The sequence below is a fragment of the Callionymus lyra genome, chromosome 2, assembly GCF_982586985.1.
Source record: "Callionymus lyra chromosome 2, fCalLyr1.hap1.1, whole genome shotgun sequence".
Classification (NCBI taxonomy): Eukaryota; Metazoa; Chordata; class Actinopteri; order Syngnathiformes; family Callionymidae; genus Callionymus; species Callionymus lyra.
In genome coordinates, this window is record NC_141819.1 from 1,822,109 (window position 1) to 1,847,535 (window position 25,427).

At 35.1% G+C, this 25,427-nt stretch overlaps 1 protein-coding gene across 1 annotated transcript in view; it reads left to right on the plus strand.

The window, feature by feature from the left end:
- Positions 1-13,473: 13,473 nt before the first annotated feature.
- Positions 13,474-25,427, plus strand: part of LOC148085044 (unconventional myosin-Va) — a 52,075-nt gene continuing 40,121 nt past the window's right edge. Inside the window, exons 1-3 of the mRNA XM_087783213.1 lie at positions 13,474-13,500; positions 13,763-13,873; positions 16,402-16,570. Coding sequence (XP_087639339.1) covers positions 13,474-13,500; positions 13,763-13,873; positions 16,402-16,570 — 307 coding nt within the window. The remainder of the gene's footprint in view (positions 13,501-13,762; positions 13,874-16,401; positions 16,571-25,427) is intronic.

The following is a 25,427-nucleotide window of genomic DNA, read 5'->3' on the forward strand; positions in this document are numbered from 1 at the left end:
CAGTAGATCATCAAACACAGATGTTTCTTGAAGGAGTCAGTAGATCATCAAACACAGATGTTTCTTGAAGGAGTCAGTAGATCATCAAACACAGATGTTTCTTGAAGGAGTCAGTAGATCATCAAACACAGAGATGTTTCTTGAAGGAGTCAGTAGATCATCAAACACAGAGATGTTTCTTGAAGGAGTCAGTAGATCATCAAACACAGATGTTTCTTGAAGGAGTCAGTAGATCATCAAACACACATGTTTCTTGAAGGAGTCAGTAGATCATCAAACACACATGTTTCTTGAAGGAGTCAGTAGATCATCAAACACAGATGTTTCTTGAAGGAGTCAGTAGATCATCAAACACAGATGTTTCTTGAAGGAGTCAGTAGATCATCAAACACAGATGTTTCTTGAAGGAGTCAGTAGATCATCAAACACACATGTTTCTTGAAGGAGTCAGTAGATCATCAAACACACATGTTTCTTGAAGGAGTCAGTAGATCATCAAACACAGATGTTTCTTGAAGGAGTCAGTAGATCATCAAACACAGATGTTTCTTGAAGGAGTCAGTAGATCATCAAACACAGATGTTTCTTGAAGGAGTCAGTAGATCATCAAACACAGATGTTTCATGAAGGAGTCAGTAGATCATCAAACACAGATGTTTCTTGAAGGAGTCAGTAGATCATCAAACACAGATGTTTCTTGAAGGAGTCAGTAGATCATCAAACACACATGTTTCTTGAAGGAGTCAGTAGATCATCAAACACAGATGTTTCTTGAAGGAGTCAGTAGATCATCAAACACAGATGTTTCTTGAAGGAGTCAGTAGATCATCAAACACAGAGATGTTTCTTGAAGGAGTCAGTAGATCATCAAACACAGATGTTTCTTGAAGGAGTCAGTAGATCATCAAACACAGATGTTTCTTGAAGGAGTCAGTAGATCATCAAACACAGATGTTTCTTGAAGGAGTCAGTAGATCATCAAACACAGATGTTTCTTGAAGGAGTCAGTAGATCATCAAACACACATGTTTCTTGAAGGAGTCAGTAGATCATCAAACACAGATGTTTCTTGAAGGAGTCAGTAGATCATCAAACACACATGTTTCTTGAAGGAGTCAGTAGATCATCAAACACAGATGTTTCTTGAAGGAGTCAGTAGATCATCAAACACAGAGATGTTTCTTGAAGGAGTCAGTAGATCATCAAACACACATGTTTCTTGAAGGAGTCAGTAGATCATCAAACACAGATGTTTCTTGAAGGAGTCAGTAGATCATCAAACACAGAGATGTTTCTTGAAGGAGTCAGTAGATCATCAAACACAGAGATGTTTCTTGAAGGAGTCAGTAGATCATCAAACACATGTTTCTTGAAGGAGTCAGTAGATCATCAAACACAGATGTTTCTTGAAGGAGTCAGTAGATCATCAAACACAGATGTTTCTTGAAGGAGTCAGTAGATCATCAAACACAGATGTTTCTTGAAGGAGTCAGTAGATCATCAAACACAGATGTTTCTCGAAGGAGTCAGTAGATCATCAAACACAGATGTTTCTTGAAGGAGTCAGTAGATCATCAAACACAGATGTTTCTTGAAGGAGTCAGTAAATCATCAAACACAGATGTTTCTTGAAGGAGTCAGTAGATCATCAAACACACATGTTTCTTGAAGGAGTCAGTAGATCATCAAACACAGATGTTTCTTGAAGGAGTCAGTAGATCATCAAACACAGATGTTTCTTGAAGGAGTCAGTAGATCATCAAACACAGATGTTTCTTGAAGGAGTCAGTAGATCATCAAACACAGATGTTTCTTGAAGGAGTCAGTAGATCATCAAACACACATGTTTCTTGAAGGAGTCAGTAGATCATCAAACACAGATGTTTCTTGAAGGAGTCAGTAGATCATCAAACACACATGTTTCTTGAAGGAGTCAGTAGATCATCAAACACAGATGTTTCTTGAAGGAGTCAGTAGATCATCAAACACAGATGTTTCTTGAAGGAGTCAGTAGATCATCAAACACAGAGATGTTTCTTGAAGGAGTCAGTAGATCATCAAACACAGAGATGTTTCTTGAAGGAGTCAGTAGATCATCAAACACAGATGTTTCTTGAAGGAGTCAGTAGATCATCAAACACAGAGATGTTTCTTGAAGGAGTCAGTAGATCATCAAACACAGATGTTTCTTGAAGGAGTCAGTAGATCATCAAACACACATGTTTCTTGAAGGAGTCAGTAGATCATCAAACACACATGTTTCTTGAAGGAGTCAGTAGATCATCAAACACAGATGTTTCTTGAAGGAGTCAGTAGATCATCAAACACAGATGTTTCTTGAAGGAGTCAGTAGATCATCAAACACAGATGTTTCTTGAAGGAGTCAGTAGATCATCAAACACACATGTTTCTTGAAGGAGTCAGTAGATCATCAAACACACATGTTTCTTGAAGGAGTCAGTAGATCATCAAACACAGATGTTTCTTGAAGGAGTCAGTAGATCATCAAACACAGATGTTTCTTGAAGGAGTCAGTAGATCATCAAACACAGATGTTTCTTGAAGGAGTCAGTAGATCATCAAACACAGATGTTTCATGAAGGAGTCAGTAGATCATCAAACACAGATGTTTCTTGAAGGAGTCAGTAGATCATCAAACACAGATGTTTCTTGAAGGAGTCAGTAGATCATCAAACACACATGTTTCTTGAAGGAGTCAGTAGATCATCAAACACAGATGTTTCTTGAAGGAGTCAGTAGATCATCAAACACAGATGTTTCTTGAAGGAGTCAGTAGATCATCAAACACAGAGATGTTTCTTGAAGGAGTCAGTAGATCATCAAACACAGATGTTTCTTGAAGGAGTCAGTAGATCATCAAACACAGATGTTTCTTGAAGGAGTCAGTAGATCATCAAACACAGATGTTTCTTGAAGGAGTCAGTAGATCATCAAACACAGATGTTTCTTGAAGGAGTCAGTAGATCATCAAACACACATGTTTCTTGAAGGAGTCAGTAGATCATCAAACACAGATGTTTCTTGAAGGAGTCAGTAGATCATCAAACACACATGTTTCTTGAAGGAGTCAGTAGATCATCAAACACAGATGTTTCTTGAAGGAGTCAGTAGATCATCAAACACAGAGATGTTTCTTGAAGGAGTCAGTAGATCATCAAACACACATGTTTCTTGAAGGAGTCAGTAGATCATCAAACACAGATGTTTCTTGAAGGAGTCAGTAGATCATCAAACACAGAGATGTTTCTTGAAGGAGTCAGTAGATCATCAAACACAGAGATGTTTCTTGAAGGAGTCAGTAGATCATCAAACACATGTTTCTTGAAGGAGTCAGTAGATCATCAAACACAGATGTTTCTTGAAGGAGTCAGTAGATCATCAAACACAGATGTTTCTTGAAGGAGTCAGTAGATCATCAAACACAGATGTTTCTTGAAGGAGTCAGTAGATCATCAAACACAGATGTTTCTCGAAGGAGTCAGTAGATCATCAAACACAGATGTTTCTTGAAGGAGTCAGTAGATCATCAAACACAGATGTTTCTTGAAGGAGTCAGTAAATCATCAAACACAGATGTTTCTTGAAGGAGTCAGTAGATCATCAAACACACATGTTTCTTGAAGGAGTCAGTAGATCATCAAACACAGATGTTTCTTGAAGGAGTCAGTAGATCATCAAACACAGATGTTTCTTGAAGGAGTCAGTAGATCATCAAACACAGATGTTTCTTGAAGGAGTCAGTAGATCATCAAACACACATGTTTCTTGAAGGAGTCAGTAGATCATCAAACACAGATGTTTCTTGAAGGAGTCAGTAGATCATCAAACACACATGTTTCTTGAAGGAGTCAGTAGATCATCAAACACAGATGTTTCTTGAAGGAGTCAGTAGATCATCAAACACAGATGTTTCTTGAAGGAGTCAGTAGATCATCAAACACAGATGTTTCTTGAAGGAGTCAGTAGATCATCAAACACAGATGTTTCTTGAAGGAGTCAGTAGATCATCAAACACAGAGATGTTTCTTGAAGGAGTCAGTAGATCATCAAACACAGAGATGTTTCTTGAAGGAGTCAGTAGATCATCAAACACACATGTTTCTTGAAGGAGTCAGTAGATCATCAAACACAGATGTTTCTTGAAGGAGTCAGTAGATCATCAAACACAGATGTTTCTTGAAGGAGTCAGTAGATCATCAAACACAGATGTTTCTTGAAGGAGTCAGTAGATCATCAAACACAGATGTTTCATGAAGGAGTCAGTAGATCATCAAACACAGATGTTTCTTGAAGGAGTCAGTAGATCATCAAACACAGATGTTTCTTGAAGGAGTCAGTAGATCATCAAACACAGATGTTTCTTGAAGGAGTCAGTAGATCATCAAACACAGATGTTTCTTGAAGGAGTCAGTAGATCATCAAACACAGAGATGTTTCTTGAAGGAGTCAGTAGATCATCAAACACAGAGATGTTTCTTGAAGGAGTCAGTAGATCATCAAACACAGATGTTTCTTGAAGGAGTCAGTAGATCATCAAACACACATGTTTCTTGAAGGAGTCAGTAGATCATCAAACACAGATGTTTCTTGAAGGAGTCAGTAGATCATCAAACACAGATGTTTCTTGAAGGAGTCAGTAGATCATCAAACACACATGTTTCTTGAAGGAGTCAGTAGATCATCAAACACACATGTTTCTTGAAGGAGTCAGTAGATCATCAAACACAGATGTTTCTTGAAGGAGTCAGTAGATCATCAAACACAGATGTTTCTTGAAGGAGTCAGTAGATCATCAAACACAGATGTTTCTTGAAGGAGTCAGTAGATCATCAAACACACATGTTTCTTGAAGGAGTCAGTAGATCATCAAACACAGATGTTTCTTGAAGGAGTCAGTAGATCATCAAACACAGAGATGTTTCTTGAAGGAGTCAGTAGATCATCAAACACAGAGATGTTTCTTGAAGGAGTCAGTAGATCATCAAACACAGATGTTTCTTGAAGGAGTCAGTAGATCATCAAACACACATGTTTCTTGAAGGAGTCAGTAGATCATCAAACACAGATGTTTCTTGAAGGAGTCAGTAGATCATCAAACACAGATGTTTCTTGAAGGAGTCAGTAGATCATCAAACACAGATGTTTCTTGAAGGAGTCAGTAGATCATCAAACACAGATGTTTCTTGAAGGAGTCAGTAGATCATCAAACACACATGTTTCTTGAAGGAGTCAGTAGATCATCAAACACAGATGTTTCTTGAAGGAGTCAGTAGATCATCAAACACACATGTTTCTTGAAGGAGTCAGTAGATCATCAAACACAGATGTTTCTTGAAGGAGTCAGTAGATCATCAAACACAGATGTTTCTTGAAGGAGTCAGTAGATCATCAAACACAGATGTTTCTTGAAGGAGTCAGTAGATCATCAAACACAGATGTTTCTTGAAGGAGTCAGTAGATCATCAAACACACATGTTTCTTGAAGGAGTCAGTAGATCATCAAACACAGATGTTTCTTGAAGGAGTCAGTAGATCATCAAACACACATGTTTCTTGAAGGAGTCAGTAGATCATCAAACACAGATGTTTCTTGAAGGAGTCAGTAGATCATCAAACACAGATGTTTCTTGAAGGAGTCAGTAGATCATCAAACACAGATGTTTCTTGAAGGAGTCAGTAGATCATCAAACACAGATGTTTCTTGAAGGAGTCAGTAGATCATCAAACACAGATGTTTCTTGAAGGAGTCAGTAGATCATCAAACACAGATGTTTCTTGAAGGAGTCAGTAGATCATCAAACACAGAGATGTTTCTTGAAGGAGTCAGTAGATCATCAAACACAGAGATGTTTCTTGAAGGAGTCAGTAGATCATCAAACACACATGTTTCTTGAAGGAGTCAGTAGATCATCAAACACAGATGTTTCTTGAAGGAGTCAGTAGATCATCAAACACAGATGTTTCTTGAAGGAGTCAGTAGATCATCAAACACAGATGTTTCTTGAAGGAGTCAGTAGATCATCAAACACAGAGATGTTTCTTGAAGGAGTCAGTAGATCATCAAACACAGAGATGTTTCTTGAAGGAGTCAGTAGATCATCAAACACACATGTTTCTTGAAGGAGTCAGTAGATCATCAAACACAGATGTTTCTTGAAGGAGTCAGTAGATCATCAAACACAGATGTTTCTTGAAGGAGTCAGTAGATCATCAAACACAGATGTTTCTTGAAGGAGTCAGTAGATCATCAAACACAGATGTTTCTTGAAGGAGTCAGTAGATCATCAAACACAGATGTTTCTTGAAGGAGTCAGTAGATCATCAAACACAGATGTTTCTTGAAGGAGTCAGTAGATCATCAAACACAGATGTTTCTTGAAGGAGTCAGTAGATCATCAAACACAGATGTTTTCTTGAAGGAGTCAGTAGATCATCAAACACAGATGTTTCTTGAAGGAGTCAGTAGATCATCAAACACAGAGATGTTTCTTGAAGGAGTCAGTAGATCATCAAACACAGAGATGTTTCTTGAAGGAGTCAGTAGATCATCAAACACACATGTTTCTTGAAGGAGTCAGTAGATCATCAAACACAGATGTTTCTTGAAGGAGTCAGTAGATCATCAAACACAGATGTTTCTTGAAGGAGTCAGTAGATCATCAAACACAGATGTTTCTTGAAGGAGTCAGTAGATCATCAAACACAGATGTTTCTTGAAGGAGTCAGTAGATCATCAAACACAGATGTTTCTTGAAGGAGTCAGTAGATCATCAAACACACATGTTTCTTGAAGGAGTCAGTAGATCATCAAACACACATGTTTCTTGAAGGAGTCAGTAGATCATCAAACACAGATGTTTCTTGAAGGAGTCAGTAGATCATCAAACACAGATGTTTCTTGAAGGAGTCAGTAGATCATCAAACACAGATGTTTCTTGAAGGAGTCAGTAGATCATCAAACACACATGTTTCTTGAAGGAGTCAGTAGATCATCAAACACAGATGTTTCTTGAAGGAGTCAGTAGATCATCAAACACAGATGTTTCTTGAAGGAGTCAGTAGATCATCAAACACAGATGTTTCTTGAAGGAGTCAGTAGATCATCAAACACAGATGTTTCTTGAAGGAGTCAGTAGATCATCAAACACAGATGTTTCTTGAAGGAGTCAGTAGATCATCAAACACAGATGTTTCTTGAAGGAGTCAGTAGATCATCAAACACAGATGTTTCTTGAAGGAGTCAGTAGATCATCAAACACAGAGATGTTTCTTGAAGGAGTCAGTAGATCATCAAACACAGAGATGTTTCTTGAAGGAGTCAGTAGATCATCAAACACACATGTTTCTTGAAGGAGTCAGTAGATCATCAAACACAGATGTTTCTTGAAGGAGTCAGTAGATCATCAAACACAGATGTTTCTTGAAGGAGTCAGTAGATCATCAAACACAGATGTTTCTTGAAGGAGTCAGTATATCATCAAACACAGATGTTTCTTGAAGGAGTCAGTAGATCATCAAACACAGATGTTTCTTGAAGGAGTCAGTAGATCATCAAACACACATGTTTCTTGAAGGAGTCAGTAGATCATCAAACACAGATGTTTCTTGAAGGAGTCAGTAGATCATCAAACACACATGTTTCTTGAAGGAGTCAGTAGATCATCAAACACAGATGTTTCTTGAAGGAATCAGTAGATCATCAAACACAGATGTTTCTTGAAGGAGTCAGTAGATCATCAAACACAGATGTTTCTTGAAGGAGTCAGTAGATCATCAAACACAGATGTTTCTTGAAGGAGTCAGTAGATCATCAAACACAGATGTTTCTTGAAGGAGTCAGTAGATCATCAAACACAGATGTTTCTTGAAGGAGTCAGTAGATCATCAAACACAGATGTTTCTTGAAGGAGTCAGTAGATCATCAAACACAGATGTTTCTTGAAGGAGTCAGTAGATCATCAAACACACATGTTTCTTGAAGGAGTCAGTAGATCATCAAACACACATGTTTCTTGAAGGAGTCAGTAGATCATCAAACACAGATGTTTCTTGAAGGAGTCAGTAGATCATCAAACACACATGTTTCTTGAAGGAGTCAGTAGATCATCAAACACACATGTTTCTTGAAGGAGTCAGTAGATCATCAAACACACATGTTTCTTGAAGGAGTCAGTAGATCATCAAACACACATGTTTCTTGAAGGAGTCAGTAGATCATCAAACACAGATGTTTCTTGAAGGAGTCAGTAGATCATCAAACACAGATGTTTCTTGAAGGAGTCAGTAGATCATCAAACACAGATGTTTCTTGAAGGAGTCAGTAGATCATCAAACACAGATGTTTCTTGAAGGAGTCAGTAGATCATCAAACACAGATGTTTCTTGAAGGAGTCAGTAGATCATCAAACACACATGTTTCTTGAAGGAGTCAGTAGATCATCAAACACACATGTTTCTTGAAGGAGTCAGTAGATCATCAAACACAGATGTTTCTTGAAGGAGTCAGTAGATCATCAAACACAGATGTTTCTTGAAGGAGTCAGTAGATCATCAAACACAGATGTTTCTTGAAGGAGTCAGTAGATCATCAAACACACATGTTTCTTGAAGGAGTCAGTAGATCATCAAACACACATGTTTCTTGAAGGAGTCAGTAGATCATCAAACACAGATGTTTCTTGAAGGAGTCAGTAGATCATCAAACACAGATGTTTCTTGAAGGAGTCAGTAGATCATCAAACACAGATGTTTCTTGAAGGAGTCAGTAGATCATCAAACACACATGTTTCTTGAAGGAGTCAGTAGATCATCAAACACAGATGTTTCTTGAAGGAGTCAGTAGATCATCAAACACATGTTTCTTGAAGGAGTCAGTAGATCATCAAACACAGATGTTTCTTGAAGGAGTCAGTAGATCATCAAACACAGATGTTTCTTGAAGGAGTCAGTAGATCACCAAACACAGATGTTTCTTGAAGGAGTCAGTAGATCATCAAACACACATGTTTCTTGAAGGAGTCAGTAGATCATCAAACACAGATGTTTCTTGAAGGAGTCAGTAGATCATCAAACACAGATGTTTCTTGAAGGAGTCAGTAGATCATCAAACACACATGTTTCTTGAAGGAGTCAGTAGATCATCAAACACAGATGTTTCTTGAAGGAGTCAGTAGATCATCAAACACACATGTTTCTTGAAGGAGTCAGTAGATCATCAAACACAGAGATGTTTCTTGAAGGAGTCAGTAGATCATCAAACACAGGTGTTTCTTGAAGGAGTCAGTAGATCATCAAACACAGATGTTTCTTGAAGGAGTCAGTAGATCATCAAACACAGATGTTTCTTGAAGGAGTCAGTAGATCATCAAACACAGAGATGTTTCTTGAAGGAGTCAGTAGATCATCAAACACAGATGTTTCTTGAAGGAGTCAGTAGATCATCAAACACAGATGTTTCTTGAAGGAGTCAGTAGATCATCAAACACAGATGTTTCTTGAAGGAGTCAGTAGATCATCAAACACAGATGTTTCTTGAAGGAGTCAGTAGATCATCAAACACAGATGTTTCTTGAAGGAGTCAGTAGATCATCAAACACAGATGTTTCTTGAAGGAGTCAGTAGATCATCAAACACACATGTTTCTTGAAGGAGTCAGTAGATCATCAAACACAGATGTTTCTTGAAGGAGTCAGTAGATCATCAAACACAGATGTTTCTTGAAGGAGTCAGTAGATCATCAAACACAGATGTTTCTTGAAGGAGTCAGTAGATCATCAAACACAGATGTTTCTTGAAGGAGTCAGTAGATCATCAAACACAGATGTTTCTTGAAGGAGTCAGTAGATCATCAAACACACATGTTTCTTGAAGGAGTCAGTAGATCATCAAACACAGATGTTTCTTGAAGGAGTCAGTAGATCATCAAACACAGATGTTTCTTGAAGGAGTCAGTAGATCATCAAACACAGATGTTTCTTGAAGGAGTCAGTAGATCATCAAACACAGATGTTTCTTGAAGGAGTCAGTAGATCATCAAATACAGATGTTTCTTGAAGGAGTCAGTAGATCATCAAACACACATGTTTCTTGAAGGAGTCAGTAGATCATCAAACACAGATGTTTCTTGAAGGAGTCAGTAGATCATCAAACACACATGTTTCTTGAAGGAGTCAGTAGATCATCAAACACAGATGTTTCTTGAAGCAGTCAGTAGAAAATCAAACACATGTTTCTTGAAGGAGTCAGTAGATCATCAAACACAGATGTTTCTTGAAGGAGTCAGTAGATCATCAAACACAGATGTTTCTTGAAGGAGTCAGTAGATCACCAAACACAGATGTTTCTTGAAGGAGTCAGTAGATCATCAAACACAGATGTTTCTTGAAGGAGTCAGTAGATCATCAAACACAGATGTTTCTTGAAGGAGTCAGTAGATCATCAAACACAGATGTTTCTTGAAGGAGTCAGTAGATCATCAAACACAGATGTTTCTTGAAGGAGTCAGTAGATCATCAAACACACATGTTTCTTGAAGGAGTCAGTAGATCATCAAACACAGAGATGTTTCTTGAAGGAGTCAGTAGATCATCAAACACAGATGTTTCTTGAAGGAGTCAGTAGATCATCAAACACAGATGTTTCTTGAAGGAGTCAGTAGATCATCAAACACAGATGTTTCTTGTAGGAGTCAGTAGATCATCAACACAGATGTTTCTTGAAGGAGTCAGTAGATCATCAAACACAGAGATGTTTCTTGAAGGAGTCAGTAGATCATCAAACACAGATGTTTCTTGAAGGAGTCAGTAGATCATCAAACACAGATGTTTCTTGAAGGAGTCAGTAGATCATCAAACACAGAGATGTTTCTTGAAGGAGTCAGTAGATCATCAAACACAGAGATGTTTCTTGAAGGAGTCAGTAGATCATCAAACACAGATGTTTCTTGAAGGAGTCAGTAGATCATCAAACACAGATGTTTCTTGAAGGAGTCAGTAGATCATCAAACACAGATGTTTCTTGAAGGAGTCAGTAGATCATCAAACACAGATGTTTCTTGAAGGAGTCAGTAGATCATCAAACACAGATGTTTCTTGAAGGAGTCAGTAGATCATCAAACACAGATGTTTCTTGAAGGAGTCAGTAGATCATCAAACACACATGTTTCTTGAAGGAGTCAGTAGATCATCAAACACAGATGTTTCTTGAAGGAGTCAGTAGATCATCAAACACAGATGTTTCTTGAAGGAGTCAGTAGATCATCAAACACAGATGTTTCTTGAAGGAGTCAGTAGATCATCAAACACAGATGTTTCTTGAAGGAGTCAGTAGATCATCAAACACAGATGTTTCTTGAAGGAGTCAGTAGATCATCAAACACACATGTTTCTTGAAGGAGTCAGTAGATCATCAAACACAGATGTTTCTTGAAGGAGTCAGTAGATCATCAAACACAGATGTTTCTTGAAGGAGTCAGTAGATCATCAAACACACATGTTTCTTGAAGGAGTCAGTAGATCATCAAACACAGATGTTTCTTGAAGGAGTCAGTAGATCATCAAACACAGAGATGTTTCTTGAAGGAGTCAGTAGATCATCAAACACAGAGATGTTTCTTGAAGGAGTCAGTAGATCATCAAACACAGATGTTTCTTGAAGGAGTCAGTAGATCATCAAACACAGATGTTTCTTGAAGGAGTCAGTAGATCATCAAACACAGATGTTTCTTGAAGGAGTCAGTAGATCATCAAACACAGATGTTTCTTGAAGGAGTCAGTAGATCATCAAACACAGAGATGTTTCTTGAAGGAGTCAGTAGATCATCAAACACAGATGTTTCTTGAAGGAGTCAGTAGATCATCAAACACAGATGTTTCTTGAAGGAGTCAGTAGATCATCAAACACAGATGTTTCTTGAAGGAGTCAGTAGATCATCAAACACAGATGTTTCTTGAAGGAGTCAGTAGATCATCAAACACAGAGATGGTTCCAAAGCTTAGGAGCAACAGTCTGTAAGGATTTCTCTCCTCTGGTCCGGAAGTTCAGGAACCATCAGTAGATTCTGATCCACAGACCTCAGAGCCCGAGCTGGGGTGTAAGTCTGGATCAGATCATGAAGGTCTGACCATGATTAGATCTGAAAGTAAGAATTTTAAAATGATCCTGAAAGAAACTAGTGAAGAGTTTGAAGGAGAAATGTGAGTTCTTCTACTGGAGCAGCTCAGAATTCTGTAAATATTTATGTTGCACTGGAAAAAAATATCTTATGTAATTAAGGGAAGAGTTGAGGAGTTTGAGGAAACTATTATATTTACAAGGTCGTCCACTTCAAACTGACACTTAATTATTATTTTATGATTTATTTTGTTTTTGTTTGTCTTGTTGTCGTGTCTCCATTTTATTTTTCGTCTAATGTCAATGTTTTTGCAAAGCATGTGGAAAAGATACTTGGAAAGAAACATGCAGTGGTGGAGGTCATTGACCTTTGACCCAGAGACAACACAATGTTAACTTTATTTTGAATGTATCGTCGGTTTTTATTCTGAAAATCTAACATATATTAAATACGGTTTTAATTTCAGTAAAATTGAACATTTAGAATTTTAAAGGCGTCCTCTTGATGTGATGGAGTTGACCTTTGACCTCCCTAATAAAACCACTACCGAGAGGTCAATAATCGACACGATCGTCACGACGTTAGAGTTCAAGACATTTCTTTCTACTTGTTCATATATAATACATTTATATAGAAATATATTATCTGGAATATAATATATATAATATATATCCTATATATATGAATTATCGTCTGTATTGCTGTGTATTGCTATTTGGAAAAACAATATATATATATACATATATATTTATATATAAATATGGATATAAATATATTTTTAGATGATATATTTATAAATAAATATAAATGTACTATATATTTTTAGATAATATATTTATATTTATATATAAATATATTTATATAATATATACAGTATATATATATACATATAAATATATCATATATGTTTATATAATATATTTATATTTATATATAAATATATTTATATTATATATACAGTATATATAAATATAAATATATCATATATTTTTATATAATATATTTATATTTTTATATAATATATTTATATATTATATATAAATATATTATAGTTATATAAAAATATATATTATATATATAAATGGATGTATAAAATCAAAAAGCTTCTCAAACAAAATAAAAAAACCAAACTTCACAAACGATGGATCAAAAGTGTCGTGTTCATTTTAGTGTAACTTTTGTTCCGCTCCAGTGACGCGTGACGAGCTCATTTAACGAGGATTAACAGTTAACCTGCTCGTAATGTTCCTGAACAAAGTTCACGTCAGTCAGTGGGACTCCAGCCGGTGATGGTCTAGTTCTGTCTCTGGATCTTCATCCAGATCTTCCTTCTCCAGAAGATGTCGACGCTTCGCTTGTACACGGAGGTGAGACTTTCTTCCTGAATCCTTCTTCTGATCCGAAGGAAACACTTGTTTGGTCGTTGAAGGTCCTTCGTTGAACTGAAGCTCAAAGTGTTTTCCTGGAGATATGTTTGAAATCCTTGAACGTCGAAGGAGTCACTCGTTAAGTTAGTGAGTTAATTGTTAACTCTTCAGGTTCTGCTGATGGCAGAGAACGACTGCTCGAGGTTCAGGAAGTGACACGTCGTAAAGTCATTGTTTATGGAACTTCTTTCTTCCTCTCAAGGGATCAAAAGTGTGGATTCCTGATCCAGACCGGGTTTGGGTTCCAGCTCTGATCCTCCAGGACTTCAGTCCAGCAGAGAAACTGCTGCAGCTGCGAGTGTCTGATGGAACCGTGAGTGAAGTTTGTTTTCCACACGTTAGAAGCTGAACCTCAAACATGTTCTCGTCCACACGCGTGTTAAACTCTCCGTTGAAACAGTAGAAAATGATCTTAAGCTCCGCCCACTGACAACACCTTCTGGAGATGAAATCTTGTTGATCATAACCACACTCACTCTGCTGTGATTGGTCAAGCATAGAGGTTTTGTCACCGAGCATCATCAATGGTCTCCACCTCCAAGGGACTCGTAGTATAAACAAAGCGTGAACGCAGCTGGAGGAGTGAAGCCATTATTACGTCATCATGGACTCTCGTAACCTCTTGTTCGTCCAGATTTAAGAGCAACTTTATAAAGTAATAAAACATGGTCATGATGAGAAGTTACTGCGTCTTGAAGAGACAGACTTTACTACTTTAATCAAACAAATTAAAAATAACCAAACAATTTTCAACTATAATCAAATAATTGAAATATAATCAAACAATTTTCAACTATAATCAAACAATTTTCAACTATAATAAAACAATTTTCAACTATAATCAAACAATTGAAATATAATCAAACAATTTTCAACTGTAATCAAACAATTTTCAACTATAATCAAACAATTTTCAACTATAATCAAACAATTTTCAACTTTAATCAAACAATTTTCAACTATAATCCAACAATTTTCAACTATAATCAAACAATTTTCAACTTTAATCAAACAATTTTCAACTATAATCTAACAATTTTCAACTGTAATCAAACAATTTTCAACTTTAATCAAACAATTTTCAACTTTAATCAAACAATTTTCAACTATAATCTAACAATTTTCAACTATAATCAAACAATTTTCAACTATAATCAAACAATTTTCAACTATAATCAAACAATTTTCAACTATAATCTAACAATTTTCAACTATAATCAAACAATTTTCAACTATAATCAAACAATTTTCAACTGTAATCAAACAATTTTCAACTATAATCTAACAATTTTCAACTATAATCAAACAATTTTCAACTATAATCAAACAATTTTCAACTATAATCTAACAATTTTCAACTATAATCAAACAATTTTCAACTATAATCAAACAATTTTCAACTGTAATCAAACAATTTTCAACTTTAATCAAACAATTTTCAACTATAATCTAACAATTTTCAACTATAATCAAACAATTTTCAACTATAATCAAACAATTTTCAACTATAATCAAACAATTTTCAACTATAATCAAACAATTTTCAACTTTAATCAAACAATTTTCAACTATAATCAAACAATTTTCAACTATAATCCAACAATTTTCAACTATAATAGAACAATTTTCAACTATAATCAAACAATTTTCAACTATAATCAAACAATTTTCAACTATAATCAAACAATTTTCAACTATAATCAAACAATTTTCAACTATAATCCAACAATTTTCAACTATAATCAAACAATTTTCAACTATAATCCAACAATTTTCAACTATAATCAAACAATTTTCAACTATAATCAAACAATTTTCAACTATAATCAAACAATTTTCAACTATAATCCAACAATTTTCAACTATAATCCAACAATTTTCAACTATAATCAAACAATTTTCAACTATAATCAAACAATTTTCAACTATAATCCAACAATTTTCAACTATAATCAAACAATTTTCAACTATAATCAAACAATTTTCAACTATAATCAAACAATTTTCAACTATAATCAAACAATTTTCAACTATAATCCAACAATTTTCAACTATAATCAAACAATTTTCAACTATAATCCAACAATTTTCAACTATAATCAAACAATTTTCAACTATAATCCAACAATTTTCAACTATAATCCAACAATTTTCAACTATAATCAAACAATTTTCAACTATAATCAAACAATTTTCAACTGTAATCTATTATATATTTATATATATTATAAATGTATTCATATGGACATCTAGACTTCATTCAACACTTAAGGACAAGAAATATATTTGAAATAAACCAATGTTTCCTCAAAAAATGTATTTTACTTTTTTTTTCTTAACCATGTTTATAGTTTAATTATATTTCGTTTGTATGTATTGTTTAGGAAAATAGTATTTATCTTTATTATCTTGATCTGACGACACAAAGTGACAAACACACCTGTGTGTTTTTGTTTAAAAAATTACAATATTCATACAAACAATTGTTTTTGTGCTGTAAATATATGCTATCGTGAAAGCTAATGTTAGCATTAGCCCCGCTAGCATTAGTGATAGCCACGCTAGCATTAGCATGATTTTTAGGGATAATAAAAAAAGGTAAACCACAGAGATAAAGCTACATGTTGGCATTAAAACTAAATATTGTGTCAATCATTGCTAGTCTTCACCAAATCTCTAACTAGTCGCTTCCACTAGTCAAGTCAAGCTAACTGTTGTAACTAGTGTCAAACTATTACATTAGTCATGTATAGTACAGTAATAGTACATGCAGTACTCACCTGGTACTTTATCACATGGTACTTTATCACATGAACCCACTACGATATCGTGTCCCGGCAGGAGGTCCAGGTCCTCGTGGGGTCCCTGGACGATCTGCCTCCACTGGCGAACCCCGACATCTGTGAGGGAGAGAACGACCTCACGACCCTCAGCTTCCTGCACGAACCTGCCGTCCTGCACAACCTGCAGGTTCGCTTCGAGGATCAGTGCAGTATCTACACGTACTGTGGTGAGGAAGTATTAGTACTGTAGTAATATTGTGTTGTTATTACACGTACTGTGGTGAGGAAGTATTAGTACTGTAGTAATATTGTGTTGTTATTACACGTACTGTGGTGAGGAAGTATTAGTACTGTAGTAATATTGTGTTGTTATTGCACGTACTGTGGTGAGGAAGTATTAGTACTGTAGTAATATTGTTTTTACACGTACTGTGGTGAGGAAGTATTAGTACTGTAGTAATATTGTGTTGTTATTGCACGTACTGTGGTGAGTAAGTATTAGAACTGTAGTAATATTGTGTTGTTATTGCACGTACTGTGGTGAGGAAGTATTAGTACTGTAGTAATAATGTGTTGTAATTACAAGTACTGTGGTGAGGAAGTATTAGTACTGTAGTAATATTGTTTTTACACGAACTGTGGTGAGGAAGTATTAGTACTGTAGTAATATTGTTATTACACATACTGTGGTGAGGAAGTATTAGTATGGTAGTAATAATAGTAAGTAAGTAAGTAAGTAATATATATTTATATAGCGCTTTTCGAGACCAGGGTCACAAAGCGCTTTAACAATCAAAACAATACTCAAAACAGTACATACTTCAAAGATCAAGACAACACCGAGAACAACACAGGAGTTCGAGAAATTCAAGGAAAAGCCTGTACAAATAGAAACGTCTTAAGGTGTTTCTTAAAGGCGTCAGTAGACTCCATCAAGCGTAAAGAGAGAGGAAGATTGTTCCAAAGCTTAGGAGCAACAGCCTGAAAAGATTTCTCTCCTCTGGTCCTGAGCCGTGTGCGTGGAACCATAAGTAGATTCTGATCCACAGACCTCAGAGCCCGAGCTGGGGTGTAAGGCTGGATCAGATCAGTGATGTAAGGAGGAGCCTGACCATGAATAGATCTGAAAGTAAGAACCAGAATTTTAAAGTTGATCCTGAAAGAAACTGGAAGCCAGTGAAGAGTTTTAAGGACCGGAGAAATGTGAGTTCTTCTACTAGAGCGGGTCAGAATTCTCGCTGCAGAGTTCTGAATCAACTGCAGGCGAGACACATCCCTCTTGTTAATAATGTGTTGTTATTACACGTACTGTGGTGAGGAAGTATTAGTACTGTAGTAATAATGTGTTGTTATTACACGTACTGTGGTGAGGAAGTATTAGTACTGTAGTAATAATGTGTTGTTATTACACGTACTGTGGTGAGGAAGTATTAGTACTGTAGTAATAATGTGTTGTTATTACAGGTACTGTTGTGAGGAAGTATTAGTACTGTAGTAATAATATGTTGTTATTACACGTACTGTGGTGAGGAAGTATAAGTACTGTAGTAATAATTTGTTGTAATTACAAGTACTGTGGTGAGGAAGTATTAGTACTGTAGTAATATTGTTTTTACACGTACTGTGGTGAGGAAGTATTAGTACTGTAGTAATATTGTTATTACACGTACTGTGGTGAGGAAGTATTAGTACTGTAGTAATAATGTGTTGTTATTACACGTACTGTGGTGAGGAAGTATTAGTACTGTAGTAATAATGTGTTGTTATTACACGTACTGTGGTGAGGAAGTATTAGTACTGTAGTAATAATGTGTTGTTATTACAGGTACTGTTGTGAGGAAGTATTAGTACTGTAGTAATAATATGTTGTTATTACACGTACTGTGGTGAGGAAGTATAAGTACTGTAGTAATAATTTGTTGTAATTACAAGTACTGTGGTGAGGAAGTATTAGTACTGTAGTAATATTGTTTTTACACGTACTGTGGTGAGGAAGTATTAGTACTGTAGTAATATTGTTATTACACGTACTGTGGTGAGGAAGTATTAGTACTGTAGTAATAATGTGTTGTTATTACACGTACTGTGGTGAGGAAGTATTAGTACTGTAGTAATAATGTGTTGTTATTACACGTACTGTGGTGAGGAAGTATTAGTACTGTAGTAATAATGTGTTGTTATTACAGGTACTGTGGTGAGGAAGTATTAGTACTGTAGTAATAATATGTTGTTATTACACGTACTGTGGTGAGGAAGTATTAGTACTGTAGTAATAATGTGTTGTTATTACACGTACTGTGGTGAGGAAGTATTAGTACTGTAGTAATAATGTGTTGTTATTACAGGTACTGTTGTGAGGAAGTATTAGTACTGTAGTAATAATATGTTGTTATTACACGTACTGTGGTGAGGAAGTATAAGTACTGTAGTAATAATTTGTTGTAATTACAAGTACTGTGGTGAGGAAGTATTAGTACTGTAGTAATATTGTTTTTACACGTACTGTGGTGAGGAAGTATTAGTACTGTAGTAATATTGTTATTACACGTACTGTGGTGAGGAAGTATTAGTACTGTAGTAATAATGTGTTGTTATTACACGTACTGTGGTGAGGAAGTATTAGTACTGTAGTAATAATGTGTTGTTATTACACGTACTGTGGTGAGGAAGTATTAGTACTGTAGTAATAATGTGTTGTTATTACAGGTACTGTGGTGAGGAAGTATTAGTACTGTAGTAATAATATGTTGTTATTACACGTACTGTGGTGAGGAAGTATTAGTACTGTAGTAATAATGTGTTGTTATTACACGTACTGTGGTGAGGAAGAATTAGTACTGTAGTAATAATGTGTTGTTATTACACGTACTGTGGTGAGGAAGTATTAGTACTGTAGTAATATTGTTATTACACATACTGTGGTGAGGAAGTATTAGTACTGTAGTAATAATGTGTTGTTATTACACGTACTGCGGTGAGGAAGTATTAGTACTGTAGTAATAATGTGTTGTTATTACAAGTACTGTGGTGAGGAAGTATTAGTACTGTAGTAATAATGTGTTGTTATTACACGTACTGTGGTGAGGAAGTATTAGTACTGTAGTTATATTGTGTTGTTATTGCACGTACTGTGGTGAGGAAGTATTAGTACTGTAGTTATATTGTGTTGTAATTGCACGTACTGTGGTGAGGAAGTATTAGTACTGTAGTAATAATGTGTTGTTATTACATGTACTGTGGTGAGGAAGTATTAGTACTGTAGTAATAATGTGTTGTTATTACACGTACTGTGGTGAGGAAGTATTAGTATTGTAGTAATAATGTGTTGTTATTACAGGTACTGTGGTGAGGAAGTATTAGTACTGTAGTAATAATATGTTGTTATTTCACGTACTGTGGTGAGGAAGTATTAGTACTGTAGTAATAATGTGTTGTAATTACAAGTACTGTGGTGAGGAAGTATTAGTACTGTAGTAATATTGTTTTTACACGTACTGTGGTGAGGAAGTATTAGTACTGTAGTAATATTGTTATTACACGTACTGTGGTGAGGAAGTATTAGTACTGTAGTAATAATGTGTTGTTATTACACGTACTGTGGTGAGGAAGTATTAGTACTGTAGTAATAATGTGTTGTTATTACACGTACTGTGGTGAGGAAGTATTAGTACTGTAGTAATAATGTGTTGTTATTACACGTACTGTGGTGAGGAAGAATTAGTACTGTAGTAATAATGTGTTGTTATTACACGTACTGTGGTGAGGAAGTATTAGTACTGTAGTAATATTGTTATTACACATACTGTGGTGAGGAAGTATTAGTACTGTAGTAATAATGTGTTGTTATTACACGTACTGTGGTGAGGAAGTATTAGTACTGTAGTAATAATGTGTTGTAATTACAAGTACTGTGGTGAGGAAGTATTAGTACTGTAGTAATAATGTGTTGTTATAACAGGTACTGTGGTGAGGAAGTATTAGTACTGTAGTAATAATGTGTTGTTATTACACGTACTGTGGTGAGGAAGTATTAGTACTGTAGTAATAATGTGTTGTTATTACACGTACTGTGGTGAGGAAGTATTAGTACTGTAGTAATAATGTGTTGTTATTACACGTACTGTGGTGAGGAAGTATTAGTACTGTAGTAATAATGTGTTGTTATTACACGTACTGTGGTGAGGAAGTATTAGTACTGTAGTAATATTCTTTTTACACGTACCATGGTGAGGAAGTATTAGTACTGTAGTAATAATGTGTTGTTATTACACATACTGTGGTGAGGAAGTATTAGTACTGTAGTAATAATGTGTTGTTATTACAAGTACTGTGGTGAGGAAGTATTAGTACTGTAGTAATAATGTGTTGTTATTACACGTACTCTGGTGAGGAAGTATTAGTACTGTAGTTATATTGTGTTGTTATTGCACGTACTGTGGTGAGGAAGTATTAGTACTGTAGTTATATTGTGTTGTTATTGCACGTACTGTGGTGAGGAAGTATTAGTACTGTAGTAATAATGTGTTGTAATTACAAGTACTGTGGTGAGGAAGAATTAGTACTGTAGTAATAATGTGTTGTTATTACAGGTACTGTGGTGAGGAAGTATTAGTACTGTAGTAATAATATGTTGTTATTACACGTACTGTGGTGAGGAAGTATTAGTACTGTAGTAATAATGTGTTGTTATTACACGTACTGTGGTGAGGAAGAATTAGTACTGTAGTAATAATGTGTTGTTATTACACGTACTGTGGTGAGGAAGTATTAGTACTGTAGTAATATTGTTATTACACGTACTGTGGTGAGGAAGTATTAGTACTGTAGTAATAATGTGTTGTTATTACACGTACTGTGGTGAGGAAGTATTAGTACTGTAGTAATAATGTGTTGTTATTACACGTACTGTGGTGAGGAAGTATTAGTACTGTAGTAATAATGTGTTGTTATTACAGGTACTGTTGTGAGGAAGTATTAGTACTGTAGTAATAATATGTTGTTATTACACGTACTGTGGTGAGGAAGTATAAGTACTGTAGTAATAATTTGTTGTAATTACAAGTACTGTGGTGAGGAAGTATTAGTACTGTAGTAATATTGTTTTTACACGTACTGTGGTGAGGAAGTATTAGTACTGTAGTAATATTGTTATTACACGTACTGTGGTGAGGAAGTATTAGTACTGTAGTAATAATGTGTTGTTATTACACGTACTGTGGTGAGGAAGTATTAGTACTGTAGTAATAATGTGTTGTTATTACACGTACTGTGGTGAGGAAGTATTAGTACTGTAGTAATAATGTGTTGTTATTACAGGTACTGTGGTGAGGAAGTATTAGTACTGTAGTAATAATATGTTGTTATTACACGTACTGTGGTGAGGAAGTATTAGTACTGTAGTAATAATGTGTTGTTATTACACGTACTGTGGTGAGGAAGTATTAGTACTGTAGTAATAATGTGTTGTTATTACAGGTACTGTTGTGAGGAAGTATTAGTACTGTAGTAATAATATGTTGTTATTACACGTACTGTGGTGAGGAAGTATAAGTACTGTAGTAATAACTTGTTGTAATTACAAGTACTGTGGTGAGGAAGTATTAGTACTGTAGTAATATTGTTTTTACACGTACTGTGGTGAGGAAGTATTAGTACTGTAGTAATATTGTTATTACACGTACTGTGGTGAGGAAGTATTAGTACTGTAGTAATAATGTGTTGTTATTACACGTACTGTGGTGAGGAAGTATTAGTACTGTAGTAATAATGTGTTGTTATTACACGTACTGTGGTGAGGAAGTATTAGTACTGTAGTAATAATGTGTTGTTATTACACGTACTGTGGTGAGGAAGTATTAGTACTGTAGTAATAATATGTTGTTATTACACGTACTGTGGTGAGGAAGTATTAGTACTGTAGTAATAATGTGTTGTTATTACACGTACTGTGGTGAGGAAGTATTAGTACTGTAGTAATAATGTGTTGTTATTACAGGTACTGTTGTGAGGAAGTATTAGTACTGTAGTAATAATATGTTGTTATTACACGTACTGTGGTGAGGAAGTATAAGTACTGTAGTAATAATTTGTTGTAATTACAAGTACTGTGGTGAGGAAGTATTAGTACTGTAGTAATATTGTTTTTACACGTACTGTGGTGAGGAAGTATTAGTACTGTAGTAATATTGTTATTACACGTACTGTGGTGAGGAAGTATTAGTACTGTAGTAATAATGTGTTGTTATTACACGTACTGTGGTGAGGAAGTATTAGTACTGTAGTAATAATGTGTTGTTATTACACATACTGTGGTGAGGAAGTATTAGTACTGTAGTAATAATGTGTTGTTATTACAGGTACTGTGGTGAGGAAGTATTAGTACTGTAGTAATAATATGTTGTTATTACACGTACTGTGGTGAGGAAGTATTAGTACTGTAGTAATAATGTGTTGTTATTACACGTACTGTGGTGAGGAAGAATTAGTACTGTAGTAATAATGTGTTGTTATTACACGTACTGTGGTGAGGAAGTATTAGTACTGTAGTAATATTGTTATTACACATACTGTGGTGAGGAAGTATTAGTACTGTAGTAATAATGTGTTGTTATTACACGTACTGCGGTGAGGAAGTATTAGTACTGTAGTAATAATGTGTTGTTATTACAAGTACTGTGGTGAGGAAGTATTAGTACTGTAGTAATAATGTGTTGTTATTACACGTACTGTGGTGAGGAAGTATTAGTACTGTAGTTATATTGTGTTGTTATTGCACGTACTGTGGTGAGGAAGTATTAGTACTGTAGTTATATTGTGTTGTAATTGCACGTACTGTGGTGAGGAAGTATTAGTACTGTAGTAATAATGTGTTGTTATTACATGTACTGTGGTGAGGAAGTATTAGTACTGTAGTAATAATGTGTTGTTATTACACGTACTGTGGTGAGGAAGTATTAGTATTGTAGTAATAATGTGTTGTTATTACAGGTACTGTGGTGAGGAAGTATTAGTACTGTAGTAATAATATGTTGTTATTTCACGTACTGTGGTGAGGAAGTATTAGTACTGTAGTAATAATGTGTTGTAATTACAAGTACTGTGGTGAGGAAGTATTAGTACTGTAGTAATATTGTTTTTACACGTACTGTGGTGAGGAAGTATTAGTACTGTAGTAATATTGTTATTACACGTACTGTGGTGAGGAAGTATTAGTACTGTAGTAATAATGTGTTGTTATTACACGTACTGTGGTGAGGAAGTATTAGTACTGTAGTAATAATGTGTTGTTATTACACGTACTGTGGTGAGGAAGTATTAGTACTGTAGTAATAATGTGTTGTTATTACACGTACTGTGGTGAGGAAGAATTAGTACTGTAGTAATAATGTGTTGTTATTACACGTACTGTGGTGAGGAAGTATTAGTACTGTAGTAATATTGTTATTACACATACTGTGGTGAGGAAGTATTAGTACTGTAGTAATAATGTGTTGTTATTACACGTACTGTGGTGAGGAAGTATTAGTACTGTAGTAATAATGTGTTGTAATTACAAGTACTGTGGTGAGGAAGTATTAGTACTGTAGTAATAATGTGTTGTTATAACAGGTACTGTGGTGAGGAAGTATTAGTACTGTAGTAATAATGTGTTGTTATTACACGTACTGTGGTGAGGAAGTATTAGTACTGTAGTAATAATGTGTTGTTATTACACGTACTGTGGTGAGGAAGTATTAGTACTGTAGTAATAATGTGTTGTTATTACACGTACTGTGGTGAGGAAGTATTAGTACTGTAGTAATAATGTGTTGTTATTACACGTACTGTGGTGAGGAAGTATTAGTACTGTAGTAATATTCTTTTTACACGTACCATGGTGAGGAAGTATTAGTACTGTAGTAATAATGTGTTGTTATTACACATACTGTGGTGAGGAAGTATTAGTACTGTAGTAATAATGTGTTGTTATTACAAGTACTGTGGTGAGGAAGTATTAGTACTGTAGTAATAATGTGTTGTTATTACACGTACTCTGGTGAGGAAGTATTAGTACTGTAGTTATATTGTGTTGTTATTGCACGTACTGTGGTGAGGAAGTATTAGTACTGTAGTTATATTGTGTTGTTATTGCACGTACTGTGGTGAGGAAGTATTAGTACTGTAGTAATAATGTGTTGTAATTACAAGTACTGTGGTGAGGAAGAATTAGTACTGTAGTAATAATGTGTTGTTATTACAGGTACTGTGGTGAGGAAGTATTAGTACTGTAGTAATAATATGTTGTTATTACACGTACTGTGGTGAGGAAGTATTAGTACTGTAGTAATAATGTGTTGTTATTACACGTACTGTGGTGAGGAAGAATTAGTACTGTAGTAATAATGTGTTGTTATTACACGTACTGTGGTGAGGAAGTATTAGTACTGTAGTAATATTGTTATTACACGTACTGTGGTGAGGAAGTATTAGTACTGTAGTAATAATGTGTTGTTATTACACGTACTGTGGTGAGGAAGTATTAGTACTGTAGTAATAATGTGTTGTTATTACACGTACTGTGGTGAGGAAGTATTAGTACTGTAGTAATAATGTGTTGTTATTACAGGTACTGTGGTGAGGAAGTATTAGTACTGTAGTAATAATGTGTTTTTATTACAGGTACTGTGGTGAGGAAGTATTAGTACTGTAGTAATAATGTGTTGTTATTACACGTACTGTGGTGAGGAAGTATTAGTACTGTAGTAATAATGTGTTGTTATTACACGTACTGTGGTGAGGAAGTATTAGTACTGTAGTAATAATGTGTTGTTATCACACGTACTGTGGTGAGGAAGTATTAGTACTGTAGTAATATTGTTTTTACACGTACCATGGTGAGGAAGTATTAGTACGGTAGTAATAATGTGTTGTTATTACACGTACTGTGGTGAGGAAGTATTAGTACTGTAGTAATATTGTTTTTACACGTACTGTGGTGAGGAAGTATTAGTACTGTAGTTATATTGTGTTGTTATTGCACGTACTGTGGTGAGGAAGTATTAGTACTGTAGTAATAATGTGTTGTAATTACAAGTACTGTGGTGA